The sequence below is a fragment of the Asterias rubens genome, chromosome 20, assembly GCF_902459465.1.
Source record: "Asterias rubens chromosome 20, eAstRub1.3, whole genome shotgun sequence".
Classification (NCBI taxonomy): domain Eukaryota; kingdom Metazoa; phylum Echinodermata; class Asteroidea; order Forcipulatida; family Asteriidae; genus Asterias; species Asterias rubens.
The window spans coordinates 9,115,208-9,129,281 of NC_047081.1; the positions used below are offsets into that span (position 1 = coordinate 9,115,208).

General features: G+C 36.7%; 2 protein-coding genes across 2 annotated transcripts; one reads left to right on the forward strand and one right to left on the reverse strand.

Moving 5' to 3' along the window:
* Nucleotides 1–873: 873 nt before the first annotated feature.
* On the reverse strand, nucleotides 874–5,562 carry LOC117303634. The gene is made up of 5 exons (XM_033787849.1): nucleotides 5,359–5,562; nucleotides 3,024–3,071; nucleotides 2,168–2,266; nucleotides 1,525–1,551; nucleotides 874–1,234 (listed from the first exon to the last, which is right to left on the reverse strand). Exons 1-5 carry the CDS (start codon nucleotides 5,440–5,442, stop codon nucleotides 1,028–1,030), a joined length of 465 nt encoding a protein of 154 aa, XP_033643740.1. The 5' UTR covers nucleotides 5,443–5,562; the 3' UTR covers nucleotides 874–1,027.
* Nucleotides 5,563–5,861: 299 nt separating this feature from the next.
* On the forward strand, nucleotides 5,862–12,579 carry LOC117303635. The gene is made up of 5 exons (XM_033787851.1): nucleotides 5,862–5,953; nucleotides 7,763–7,931; nucleotides 8,396–8,443; nucleotides 8,885–8,995; nucleotides 11,910–12,579. Exons 2-5 carry the CDS (start codon nucleotides 7,815–7,817, stop codon nucleotides 12,021–12,023), a joined length of 390 nt encoding a protein of 129 aa, XP_033643742.1. The 5' UTR covers nucleotides 5,862–5,953; nucleotides 7,763–7,814; the 3' UTR covers nucleotides 12,024–12,579.
* The last annotated feature ends 1,495 nt before the right edge of the window (nucleotides 12,580–14,074 follow it).

Below are 14,074 nucleotides of genomic sequence, written 5' to 3' on the forward strand. Positions count from 1 at the left end.
CACACAGGTTTCTGTCTATCTCATTTTCATTGGGGGGAGATAGCTGCTGGTTTGATGACATAATGTAGGGATGGGTAAAAACAAAAAGTAAAGCAAGATAACTGAAACATACAAAAAGGAATAATAGTACAGTATTTTGAAAGCGTGTACAAGAAGTGAATAAACACGATTTGGAATCAAATTTCATCTAATAAAGCAGGAAATAATATTAAAGAATTTTGTTACGAATATATAGGGCTAGATCACATGAGGCAATCAAGGTACAGGCAGCCAGTTCCAGGCCATGTCAAAGAAGAAGAGGCAATTCACATTTCAATGTTTACTTTTTTCCTCTTGGGGATCATTGCTTGAAAAATGGGATAAGTTTCCATATCCAACCACCACTTGATTTGTATTCGTTTATATGAGAAAAATAGTATCTAACTTATTCAAATGAGATATTTCTTTTTGTAAATAATTAATAACGAGTGAAAAATTGGCGGTGGCAGGATACGGAAAGTAAAAAAAAAAAAAAATGACTTGTGAGCAACCAAAATTGGTACTGGTAGCAAGCACTGCAATTTAGTTGCCTCCAAGTTGCCTATAAAATGTGTTCATGAGAGCTTTCGATTAAAAGGCACTGGACACGTTTGGTAGTTGTCAAAGACCAGTATTCTCACTTGGTCTATCCACACATTATGCATATAAAAACAAACCAGTGAACATTTTGGCTCAATTGGTCATCAAAAAGTTAGTTGCACTACCTTGTGTGCTTTCAGATGCCTTATAAACAACTTCAGCAAAAGTCTTTTATTGTTTGCGCGAGTGAGAAATTACCTCTGTCTCAAAAACTAGTTACTTCAGAGGGAGCCGTTTCTCACAATGTTTTATACTATCCAGCAATCTATTGCTCGTTACCAAGTTAGTTTTTATGCTAACAATTACTTTTGAGTATTTACCAAAAGTATGTACAGTGCTTTCAAGAGGGAAGCAGTGTCTCCTCCCATCCTCCCTAAGTGTAGCAAAAAAACAAAACCCAAAGTAGAACTTAGTCGGCTTCTCCGGCTGCTTGCCCCAACAACGCCTTTATCGTTGTCCGTGGCAGCAGCGTTTGAAATCCCGGTTTAGTCGTTGGGGGCGCTAGAGTACCCGGAGCGTTGGGATTCTCGTGTTGAAAGACGTAGATATCGGTTGTGATGCATTGGAAGATGATTACGGCACTCACCACAATCAAGAACCACCATTTGCTGGGATCCTTAGGGTCAGAGGTTAAAAGGTCAAAGTCAAATGTTAAAGTTAAATGTCAAAGGTCAAAGGGTAAATGTCAAAGGTTAAAACAATGAAAATAGACTTTAACTCAGTTCAGAAGACGCACACTTTTACTGGCTTGTTTCAATAGCTTGCACCGTGAAATTGATCCTCAAAACTACATAAAACTTCTGTTAAAAACTTTCGCTTTGAAAATAATGGTAGTAATCACTTTAAACAAAGTATATTAGAATTGTTATTTGTTGATTGTTTTTCTTTAAACTACTGTTTACTTACCAAATCACCACTCTTGTACCAGAAACACTGAAAAGAACAAGAAGAATGTCAGGTCAATGGTACCTTGAGCTTGTAACCAAACTATAAACTGTAGAGAAAAATCTGACCCTGAATTCCAATGACTTCAGTTTATCTGAAAGCAACGTGAAATCTAGAACGATGACCAACACCGTCCTTGTATATTAAAATAATCCCCCAAAAGAAATTTTTAGACTGCATCATTCAATAATTGATTACTTTTTCTCCGTCTTTCCACCTTTGATCTGGTCATTTGTGTTTCGATCTTCTTTTGGTCAAACCATCCGTCCCCTTCCCTTCCCTCTTCTGTAAGTCTCCCGAATCATTGTTTACCCCTTGTCTTTTTCTGTGTGCTTTCTCACTCTCTCTCTCTATTCATGTATTTCCACTTGATTGTTCATACTACACTCATATACCTGTTCATTTGTTGTGTTGTCGTTTAGCCTTCGAGGAAGACTCTGCTAGTGTCGAAAAAGTCGGGCCATTGTTTTTTGACTATTTTTTGCATTTATACCATAGTTCCTTTTGCTTGGTAAGCAGTTTGCAACAGCCAATTTTAATAATTATTCTCATTATAGTTCAAAAGAAGTTCTATAGCCCAATTTGGCAGTGAGGTTTGACTTACCGTAAACAAGATAATAATGGCACTGATGAGAACGTTAATTGCCATCAAATAGAAAGTATAGTCGTACTTCCCTCGGGCAAGGCAAAACACAACACTCAGCTGTCAAAGACAAAAATACAAGTACCAATGTAATATGAATAATAATAATGATAATAACTAGCTCTCGTAAACAAGATAATAATGGCACTGATGAGAACGTTAATTGCCATCAAATAGAAAGTATAGTCGTACTTCCCTCGGGCAAGGCAAAGCACAACACTCAGCTGTCAAAGACAAAAATACAAGTACCAATGTAATATGAATAATAATAATGATAATAACTAGCTCTTACAGTATGTATTAGCGCATTTCACAATCATCTCAATGCACGTTACATAAGTGCCTTGGGCCCAATTTCATAGAGCTGCTAAGCAACAAAATTTGCTTAGCATGAAATTGTTGCCTTGATAAAAACACGATTACCAAACAAATTTCCACATGATTTTCAGGATAAGCAAACAATAGCTGAACACCAGTTGTAAGCGAATGCAAGAAATGGAAATTTGGTTGGTAATCCTTTTTTTTTTTTTTTTCAAGGAAGAGATTTCATGCTTAGCAAATTTTTGGTCATTGGGCCACTAACATTCCTTTAATATTTCTCAGCTCCCTCTGGAGTATACAGCCCTGAGCTACCATGGGGCTCCAGTGGCTTTTTCAAACACAGCATCAACCTGTACCCTCGCAGGTATCCATTCACAGGTACAACTATAGCCCTTTTCACACTGTGGATTCTTATTCCTTTTTCTCATCGTCTTGAAACCCCCCTCTCCCCTCACCCAAATGTAAAAAAAGTTGAAAGGAATCTGAACATACTTACCAAAATCATAAATGATGTCAGACCAACACATCCCTTCGTTGCCATTATCTGAGGTACGTCAAAATAGCAATCAATAAGTTTGACAGTGAAGCAACGAAAAGAAACATAATTAAATTTCACAGCCATTTGGAAATAAGTTGTGTATCAATTAAATTATCCTCTGAAAAACATTGTCTGCAAAATCCTATTGAATAGGCCTAAAAGTTTCTGATTCTTTAAATATCTTCTTTTTTTCCTTCGAAGATTTTCTTTTTCAGTCGGTATTCCTGGCAGACATTTTATGGTTGCAAGAAAAGGTTCAATATTTTAATACGCACAACACACAGGCCTGATACTTCACAGAGGAAACCTTGCCTCCAGGCAATTGCCTCCATGCCCCCTGGTCATTGCCTTGGTGCCCTTGAAATGCTCCAGTAGCAATTTACAGTTTCCTCATTGGGTGCCTTATACATGTACCAGGTAGAAAATGCCTATGTCCTTTCAAAAATGAAGCACACAGGCCTACTGCACACGGATGTACACTTATTTATGTACACAGTCATCGACTCTGCTCCACTTCGTACTTGACCTGGCTTTCCATTCTTAGATCTAAGAGGAAAACCCAGAGTATTCTCAGTTGCTTCAACGCACATGTGGAACAAGCTACATTATGTACTACAAGTCTAAGAGAGGCAGAGTCGTTGGCCGTGTTCAAACGCCTCCTAAAAGCAATTCTGTCCCTAGATTGCTTAAAATTCTTTTTGCTTTGTTTTCTTGGCTAGCCATTGATTGTTTTTGTATACGTTTTTTTTTCATTTGTTTCCCTCCCTTAATTAGGCACTCTGTTCTTTGTGTATTATAAAATATAAGATGATGTTTATTATTTGCTTTGTATTTTTGTTAAAACTATACCTGAACTTTCATGGTTAATATAAGTCGCTCATTTTCAAGCTTTCCCCGGAACCCCGCACTATGACACGCTATGGCGATTGCTCCTTTTCAGTCAAAGCTCGGCTACCAACATTCAAGCAGCTCCTTCATTGGACATTTTTAAATCTCTACTTAAAACCTATCTGTTTTGTCATTCTGGTTATAGCGCTTAGAAGCGGCCGTAATAATAATTACAACATTTATAGAGAGTTAAGTACGGACTCCGTACTTAAAACTCTATAAATGTTGTAATTATTAATATTATTATTATTAAGTGGAATTCAAGTAAGGCCAGTAGGCCAACATGGACAACAGAATCTAAGAAATAGTTTCATAAAAAGATCCTTTGTACAATGTAGAGTAATTGATTTTTTAATTGGATTTCTTTTTGCAGAAACAATATTTTTATCAATGTCATTCATTTCTAGCTAAAATCTGGGACAGTGGATAAAGTGTATTTAGGCCAAGAGTCGCTGTTGAAGCAAAATTGTCCATGACCGAGTTTAGCCATTTTTTTATTATAAATCTTTCAAAACCAAACTTCTTAATTCAACACATTTCCATGGTGTACAAGCCTTGCTCTTTCCAAGTCCATTTGTAAAAATGGGAAGTGTCACAGGCACGGAATGTAGAAGTGGGTAAAATTCAATATGATTATTACCGGTCAGCGGTCAAACTATTCACCCAGGCTAAAGATTGATTGATGCAGGTAATACCTAGTGTCTGAGGACAATACATTCAACTTTCACCCGGTCTTGTTAATTTTTATTAAATAAAATAAAGAAAATGTACATGTATCTGTTAAAAGAGAAAATTTGCTCTCACTCATCTACATCTTTGTATGTTATGTGGGGGCCATTTTAGGGGGTAAACTTAATATTAAAATATAAGAATTATAGATTGCTGTAATTTTATAAATAGTATAATAATTTTTTAGGAAAAGTTTCCGTATGGCGCCACCACTTTTTCATTCGATATGAAATAACATAGTATCTAATTTACCTCAATGGGATATCCCTTTTTGTAAAAATGAGTGACAAAGTGGTGGCGCCATACGGAAAGTTATCCATTTTTTATTATTATACTATATTGTAATTAGTACTCAACTCAAACTCGCTATCAAACGAATTGATTTTAAAAGGTATTTTCCAGGCTCAAACAGTCAACATTTTAACATGATTTGTTTTCTGTTGGTTCAAGATATTTTCACAGTGAGTTAGGCCTATTCCTATCGGTATTCGGTTACAATACACAAGACCATCGGACCCAGTCATGCCAATCATGTCATGACTCCCCATGGGCTGAGTTTTAAAACCGTTGCAAAAACCACGGAGCTCCATGCACAAACCAATGCGGACCGGTCCAGTTTTTATGTTGGGGCTACATTGTTGATTTGTTTACAAACGGACCAGGGGTTGGCACTTACTTTCCGAGGTTCAACTTCATAAAATACTGCACCAATTGTTGGGGCAGAAGCTTGGTTATCACCAATTCCTTGTGGGTCCTCCATTGTTTCTGGTTAATTCTGCTTTTGTTGTTGTTTACATTTGCAATTGTTCACAAGAAGCGAACAAGTTTCTGCACTGCTACCAAAATACTCGGCAAGCACGTGATGACGAATAAGGTTAAAGGTGAAAGGTCATGCACTTATTGGACCTCTACATTATTAATGAAGGGGTTGCAAATACAGTTTGTTGTTCAACAGTTTTTGCTACCAGCACATTTAAATTTCATAAGATTTACCTAATAATGGTAGACAAATGTTACTAGAAAACAAAAACAACTGACAATGAATTTGTGTAGAAAATGTGTTAATTGGCAGTTTTACTGAGGGATTCATTGTCAAACTCTTATTTTAATGGACTGTACCAAAAGCCCCACGGGGGTGAAGATGAAACAGTCAGGTGTCATAACATTGGTTTTAATATCGCACATTAGCCGATTGTGGGTTAAAAGTACCAGACTTCGTAAGAAGCACATGACTTTGGGTGTGAAATTAGTGTTTTGGTGCTCGTTCGAGTGTAAGTTTTGTTTTTCTCCTGGTGGTTTGTTACAATAAATCAAGTTATTTTTTACACAGCAGGAGAGTTCTTCGTAACTGTTCCCTGCTGTTCTAGGATGAACTTATTTCTTCATCGCTTACTTTACATTTAAATTTCATTCAATTTTTTGTTGGCTTGACCATACTGTCATGTCATTGTCACCTGTGTGAATTGTAAATGTACTAATACGTTATCATGGAGGTGGTTATATTGCTAGATAAGCAATACAAATAACATTTGTTTTGAATTACATCCAATAACCATGGACAATTGCGGAGAAAGGGTTGGAAAAGTTTCCGTATGGCGCCACCACTTTTTCATTCGAAATAAAATAATATAGTATCTAATTTACCTGATATATATTTCCTTTTTTGTAAAAATGAGTGAAAAAATGGTGGCTATACGGAAAGTTATCCAAAGGGTTTTAGCCCTGGTGGTGTAGACGTCAGTCAGGGCCACTGCACTGGGACCACTGTAGTATGCAATAGTGTTGTGCTACTGATGATACTACGTACTTGATTTATTTCTTAATTTCTTATTTAATTAACTAATTCTCATCTAAGCTGTTGGTCCAGCTTGTTTTTGTAAGACTAAATAATTTTATAATAATGAACACCAATTTTAAATTTATTGAAAACAAATATGATATTGTTTTTTTAAAGGCAGTGGACACTATTGGTAATTGTCAGAGACCAGTCTTCTCACCTGGTGTATCTCAACATATGCATAAAATAACAAACCTGTGAAAATTTGAGCTCAATCTGTTCATCGAAATCACTAATAATTGTTTTTGACTTTGTCAATCATTACATTTGTTATGTTGAATCATTCCCCCGGCAGAGTCCATGATTTGATTTTGTTTTTATTAACATCTGTCTGTTCATAGTTTAATCTTGGACTATGGAACCATTTTTATGCAACACCAACAAATGCAATGTTACTCAGTCAGAGTCCCAGACAGTCAAAGTAAATTGAATGATATACACTTCTTATTATAGTTTAAAATATCATTATTATTATATTAAAATAAAATAATGAAATTTATTTGCATTTTGTTACCCCAAGCCAACACCAGCTATATTTATAGTAACAATTTAGTTTTTATAACCAAACCAACCATTCTTCTACTCCCAGTCCTTGTCCAAAAAGTACTGGAACTTTTTATGTAGTGTTAAATTTGCATCAGGGGATAAATTTGTTTTTTACCCATACACCGATGTGTTAGCACTGTATACTCCTGAGTCCTGAGTCCTGTGACAACATTCCACATGCATATTACTTGTGGGTTGGATTCGAACCCACCACCAACTGCTCTAGAATTGCTAGGGGAAGGGTCATGGGTTCGAAAAGCCCACCCGAGTAGTATGGCTTTGAACAAAATTTCCGCAGGACTCAAGAAAGTACTGAGTATACTACAGTGCTAGTTAAAACACTAAAATTAAATCAGTGTAAAGCTAAAAGAAAAATTAATAAACAAATTTATGATATTATTTCATTAATAATCAACCATTGTACTCCTCTAACATCACCTAGTCAAAGAATCGGTCATAACAATGGAAGGTTGAAAAAGAGAAAATCAAAAATGTTGCATTTGTATGCAGTCTTTGCAAAACGACTCTTTGTATACAGTGCTTGAACTAAAGGTGCTGCACATTCAAGTTCTGACATCTTCGGTCTGGAGTTCAATTACTAGACAAGTGTTCGATCCGTTAATTTGATTTGAGCAATCACTTTTCTATTTCGCACATGTCAAGTAACAACAAAGAACTTCTTCGTTTTTTTTTTCAGGGAGCTAGCAGTTTCTTCTTCTTCAAATCATTGTTTATTAATTTGATCCACAATGGATGAGAAGACGCCCATATTTGGCGACCCCCATGAGAGGGAAGGTGTTTCAAAAGTTGGTACTTCGTCGTCAGCGAGACAGGTGTATCATGACTCGACACAAAACCCAACGACGGTGAGAGATTGCAATATTCAAAAAAGCAAACCTTTAAAGGAACACGTTGCCTTGGATCGGTCGAGTTGGTCTTTGGAAAGCGTATGTAACCGTTTGTTATAGGATTAGAAAGATATTTTTAAACTAGAATATAATGATCCACACAAGTATCACTCCAAATTGCGTGGTTTTTGTTTTACCTCATCGCAAACACAGTCCGACCATTTATGGGAGTTTGACTCGCATCAATGGCCGACCGTGTTAGTTTGCAAAGTAAAAGGAAACCCACGCAGTTTCGAGGCAAATGTGTGTGGATCATTGTGTTCTACTTTTTAAGCATCTTTCTAACCATGCATTTTATGACAAACGGTTTCAAATGCTTCCAAGGCAAGTGTTCCTTTAAGTCTATGTAGAAGACTTTTCTGACAAAATATCTAAAAATAAAATTAAAAATAAACCATCTTTCTTCTTTGTATTTATTTCAGAAATATATCATGATGGGCGGTGTCGGCGTAATCTCAATCATGGTTTTTGTAAGTATCATTTAAGGTCGTTCTTTATTTACTTTTTTTTTTTTTTTTTTTTAAAGCATTTTATTTTTTTGAGATTTATTGGTAAATTTTATTAGATTTGTATTCATTCAAACTTTGTGTGTAGTAACTCTTAAATGGATGTCAGGTCAGGCTACACGTTTGTTCTTCCTGGTTGTCTAAAGGCTGGTTCATACTTCCTCGCGAAGGGGAAAGCAAATTCTCTTGCGTTACAATTGGGGGAAAACAGAGTGTACGAATTGTTGTGTCACAAAAAAAATTATACAGATAAAGGCACCTGTGAAACTGAAACTGACAGTTTCAGCTCAATACAGGGTCACTTGCTGAGAAAACAGCAGAAAAAAATGTGACATAGTTTTCACTTGATATTGACCGAGTAGGTAATAATAATACTAATAATTTGTATATTTTGTGTAATTTTAGATTGCTTTGATTTTGTGCATATACCGCGGAGCATCTACAGGCAAACAATGGTTCCTGTATTTGTTGGTTGGAGTTAGTTTGATTGGATTCATTGTCATTCAAGCTTTCCTGGTGAGTGAAAAACTAGTATTAAAGATTAAAGACACTGTACATGTTTGGTATTTACTCAAAATGTGTAGCATTTACTTGGTATTGAGCAAAGAAGAGCTGTTGATAGTATAAAACATTGTGAGAAATGACTCCCTCTGAAGTAATGTAGTTTTTGAGAAAGAGGTTATTTCTCACTTAAACAATAAAAGACTTCTGGCCAGAAGCCTTTTGTTCCTATCTGAACGCACACTATTTTGTACAACAAGGGTGTTTTTTCTTTCATCGTTTTCTTGCAACTTCGACGACCGATCGAGCTCAAATTTTCAGAGGTTTGCTATTTAATGCATTTGTTGAGATGCACCAAGTGAGAGGTCTGGTCTTTGACAATATTACCAATAGAGTCCGGTGTCTCTAAATAATAATAACAAGTTTAGTCAAGCCTCATTATGAAGAGCTCGTGATAACGAGGTACTTCTTTCAAAGGGTACCGAATGTCATTTCTTCTCTGTGTCTACAACTGTCCTCAGACCAGGAGTTTAATTATGAGAGGCATCCAAAACATAAGATTCGAACTGCCTCTAGCTACCGGGCAACCTTGGTAGTCTAGTTGGTAAGACACTGCTCTAGAACTGCAAGGGTCAGGGGTTCGAATCCCACTTGAGTAATATGCTTGTGATATTTTTCACCCGAATCGGGAAAGTACGGAGTATACAGTGCTAACACACATCGGCGTATGGGTAAAAACTAAAAATTTACATCCTAGTTTCATTACTGGAAATAAAGAATTATTACAGTCTTACCCAACAACAAGTTTCAAGTTCCTTTACAATAAAAACTTTAAGAATTTAAGAGATATTTGAAAATTTCAAAGAACAGGGGGGGGGCTACCTTTACAGGTAACCCCTTAGTATTTAGATGAAGTGTAGCCTTGATCAAGGCGCCCAATAATATGCTTCCCCACCTAATTCCGCAACCGCGGAAGACTGTCTATGTAGACTGTCTATCATGCACTGCAGTTGATGATTAATCCTGCCGCACCGGGCTGGGGCAGACTACGCCAACAGCCTTGAATCAAGGCTAGATGAAGTCAGGCTGACGTGTCTTGCTCAAGGAAGAAAAAACACCTCATGATCCAGCCGGATTATCGAGTTTATTATCCGATGACTACTTGGTCGATGCACCCCAGTTTACACAGAGCAAATTGAATGAACTAGAAGCCCATGCCCTCCACTTAGAAGATAGGTCTCTTTGCCAATTTAATTCCTTCGAATCATCCTGTTATTTTAAGTGTTTTGTTGGATACGAAATAGAGGCATTTCAGAACTAGTAATTGATAGGTTTATGAAGGAACTTAGACAGTTGATTTGTTTTGCCCTAATGTGTGGTTGCATCATTCGTGGCTCAATCGTCTTGGTAAAAATCCACAAACACAAAGTACTTGCAACTCAAAATAATTATTAGCACAAAACCTTACTTGGCAACCGTAATGGGAAGAGGTTGGTAGTATAAAACATTGTGATAAACGGCTCCCTCTGAAGTGGAGTATTTTTTGAGAAAGAAGTAATTTTCCACAAATTTGATTTTGAGACCTCAGATTTAGAACTTGAGGTCTCGAAATCAATCTAAACGCACACAACTTCTTGTGACAAGGGTTATTTTTTTCCCATTATTATCTCGCAAGTTCGATGACCGATTGAGCTCAAATTTTCACAGATTTGTTATTTTATGCATATGTTGAGATACACCAACTGTGAAGGCTAGTCTTTGACAATTACCAAGAGTGTCCACTGTCTTTAAGATCTCATGTCACTCCTCCATCTTCTTCTTTGTCCTCTTCTCATTTTATTTTCCTCATTCTTGGTTGCCACTCAACTACTATTGTTGTTCATTTCTTAGCCCACTGCCAAGATTTAAAATCAAAAAGAAACAAGCTTTGTTCTATTCTGTGTGACTGCTCAGCTCTATGGTCTGGCCCATAATTATTTAAATGGCAATGTCATGGACTGATATGTTTTTTAGAATGCTTACAAAATTTGATCTTTTCATCAGTTATAATTTTTAGAAGGATGGGGCATTGGTTTGGCAAAAACAAAGATTTAACCTAGGCCTTTGAATCAAAGGAGCTTTTGAGTGTGGGTCATTTTATTGTATAACAATAAATGTGTTGGTCACGTCAGTTGCAATACAATACAATACAATACAATACAATGTTATTGGCCCTGCATGGGAAATTCCTTTGGCCTTTTTATTGTAAAAGTCAGTTGAATAATATGTATTTTACGTTTAAATTAAATCAATATTGCGTTAAGGTTTTCCTTTGGTTTATAAGTTGTATTGTATTCTCTGCTTTTAAATTGTCCTTGCATGTAAGTAACTTAGTGGCTTTGTCTTTGAATTAGCAATAGTACCTTGTTTGCCTCAAAAAAATTTTTTTTTCTTTCTTTTACTCCTTGAATTATAAAAAGATTTGCCACAATGTGAAATGTGGCTAGCAAATGTCGGACAGTGTTAGTTCACAAAGTTAAAGGAAACCACAACAATTTTTGCATGGATTATTTTATTCTACTTTCGAAAACTACCACTTTTCTTATAACACAAAGTGCTAGATCACAAGGTAACTTGGCCCCTTCAAAGGGCAGCCTGTGCTTAATAAAAAGTGTTTGATATGAAATGACTATGGTCGGTTTTAAAGTGGAATAAAACGATCCACATAAAAATTGAGTTGTTTTCTTTTCACTTTGTATACAGGGTCCGACATTTTGTAGCAAAATTTCACAAAATGGCACCCCCGGATTCGTTCCAAAGTGAAAGGAAAACCACACGTTTGCGAGGCCTTTTGGTATTTATCGATATATTCTACTTCTTAAAACAACCGTAATTATCACATAACAATTAATGCCATTGAATGATGAAGTATTGTTGTTTTACCCGACAGTTCAAGTTTCTTCAGTCAGGGGACCTGGCCAAAGGTAAAACATGGTTTTTGTACTTCATGGGGATCTGTACATTTGTGGAATCCATCTTCGTTGCTGTGATCGTTATGAACTGAGTTGTCTGGAATAACACGGGAGGCAACAGAGGCCGTGGCCCCTCTGTTGCCCCGGTCTTGGCCTTGGTGCCCCTTCAAAAAGTGCTCCTTGTAAAATAAAACTGGCCTTGCCCTCTCAAAGATATGTAATTCCAGGCCAGTGTCACTGGATAAACTACTTGTAACTGATGAGTGGTGGTGGAGACAATAATGGTGATTCAGGGGTGGTAGCGGAGCTCAACATAGACGAGCTGGAAGAGTTCTTATACATGGTATGGGCCTGGGCGACTAGTGAAATTTGAGTCCTTCCCTTACTACTAATCTGCTCATTATCTGGTTTTATGTTTTTCGGTACAATAGATTGCATTGTTTTAATTAATGAACAGAGTGTGGTACTGGGGATTGGAGATACTCCACTCCATTGTATCTATAATTGCTCTGAAGCTGTCTTGGTGTTATGAATCTCTGATGGACTAATTAGGGAGTACCTGTGTGGGGAGCTTGAGGTTGATTTCACAATGTTAGTACTAACTTAGGACTAGTCCTAAGTAGGTCAGGGGTTGATTTCACAAAGAGTTAGGACTAGTCCTATCTTAGGACTAGTCCTAGGAGATATTTAAAACCTATAGCTGGTCTTAAGTTAGGACGAGTAACTAGAGATAAGACTAGTCTTAACTCTTTGTGAAATCCACCCCAGGACTCCATACCTTAGTCCTAACTTAGTACTAGTCCTAACTTAGTACTAGTCCTAACTTAGCACTAGTCCTAGTTTAGGACTTGTTCTAAGAGTTATTGAATAATTAAGGCTAGTCCCAAGTTAGAGATAAGACCAGTCTTAACTTTTTGTGAAATCCATCCCTGGTTTTCACTGTGAGATAATGACCAGGTGGGTGGCTTGCAAGGAAGATGAGTGAAAGATGGGTCGTATGAGACAGATGGAAATCTATCAGAATAGGGCTGAGATTTAAAGGGAAAGTACGCTTTGGTAATTACTTTAAAAAAAATACTAACTTAAAAACTGACTTGGTAACGAGCATTGGAGAGCTGTTGATAGTATAAAACATTGTGGGAAACGACTCCCTCTGAAGTATTTAGTTTTTGAGAAAGAGGTAATTTCTTACTAAAATAATAAAAGACTTCTGGCTAGAAGTCTTTTTTCCTATCTGAAAGCACACAAATTCGTCCAACAAGGGTGTTTTTTCTGTCATAATTTTCTCGCAACTTCGATGGCCGATTGAGCCCAAATTTTCACAGGCTTGTTATTTTATGCGTATGATGGGATACACCAAGTGAGAAGACTGGTCTTTGACAATTACCAAACGTGTACCTTCCCTTTAAAAAATGAGGTTATGTGGAGTATGGGATTTGCAATAAGACTGCAATCTTCCATCATATTAAGAGTTGATTTATATATTTATGATTTAATGGGATTGAACTGTTGTTTATGATTAAGTATAACTTAGTAATGTTTATTTTTATGTTCTAAACATTGAGCAGTGGTCTAACCAGCGTTTTTTTTAAATTTTATTTAATTCTTGGGATGGGGGTGAGGCAGGCAATGTTTGTTTTAGTAGTAGGGTGAGGGGTGGGGGGGGGGGTCTAAAGAGCCCGTTCCCCGGTTACTCCACTGTTATTAATAAGCCAGAAAGATGGGTATTAACTTTCTACAGACCCCTTGAATATAATACGCCTCTCTTAAAGACACTGGACACTATTGGTAATTGTCAAAGACCAGTCTTCTCACTTAGTGAATCTCAATGCATGCATAAAATAACAAACCTGTGGATAAATTGAGCTCAATTAGTCGTCGAAATGGCGAGATAATATTGGAAAAGGAAAAAACACCTTGTCACACGAAGTTGTGTGCTTTCAGATGCTTGATTTCGAGACCTCAAATTCTAAACTTCAGGTCTCAATATCATATTCGTGGAAAATTACTTCTTTCTCGAAAACTACGTCACTTCAGAGGGAGCCGTTTCTCACAATGTTTTATACTATCAACCTCTCTCCATTACTCGTTAGCAAATGAGGTTTTATGCTGATAATTATTTTGAGTAATTACCAATAGTGTC

Coding starts and splice junctions, on each gene's coding strand:
- LOC117303634 (XM_033787849.1), bottom strand. CDS start 5,442: ATGGAGGACCCACAAGGAATTGGTGATAACCAAGCTTCTGCCCCAACA. Junction 1,552..2,167: donor CCATTATTATCTTGTTTACG/GTAAGTCAAACC, acceptor TGTTCTTTTCAG/TGTTTCTGGTACAAGAGTGG. Junction 1,235..1,524: donor GGTACAAGAGTGGTGATTTG/GTAAGTAAACAG, acceptor TCTGACCCTAAG/GATCCCAGCAAATGGTGGTT.
- LOC117303635 (XM_033787851.1), top strand. CDS start 7,815: ATGGATGAGAAGACGCCCATATTTGGCGACCCCCATGAGAGGGAAGGT. Junction 7,932..8,395: donor CGACACAAAACCCAACGACG/GTGAGAGATTGC, acceptor TATTTATTTCAG/AAATATATCATGATGGGCGG. Junction 8,444..8,884: donor TAATCTCAATCATGGTTTTT/GTAAGTATCATT, acceptor GTGTAATTTTAG/ATTGCTTTGATTTTGTGCAT.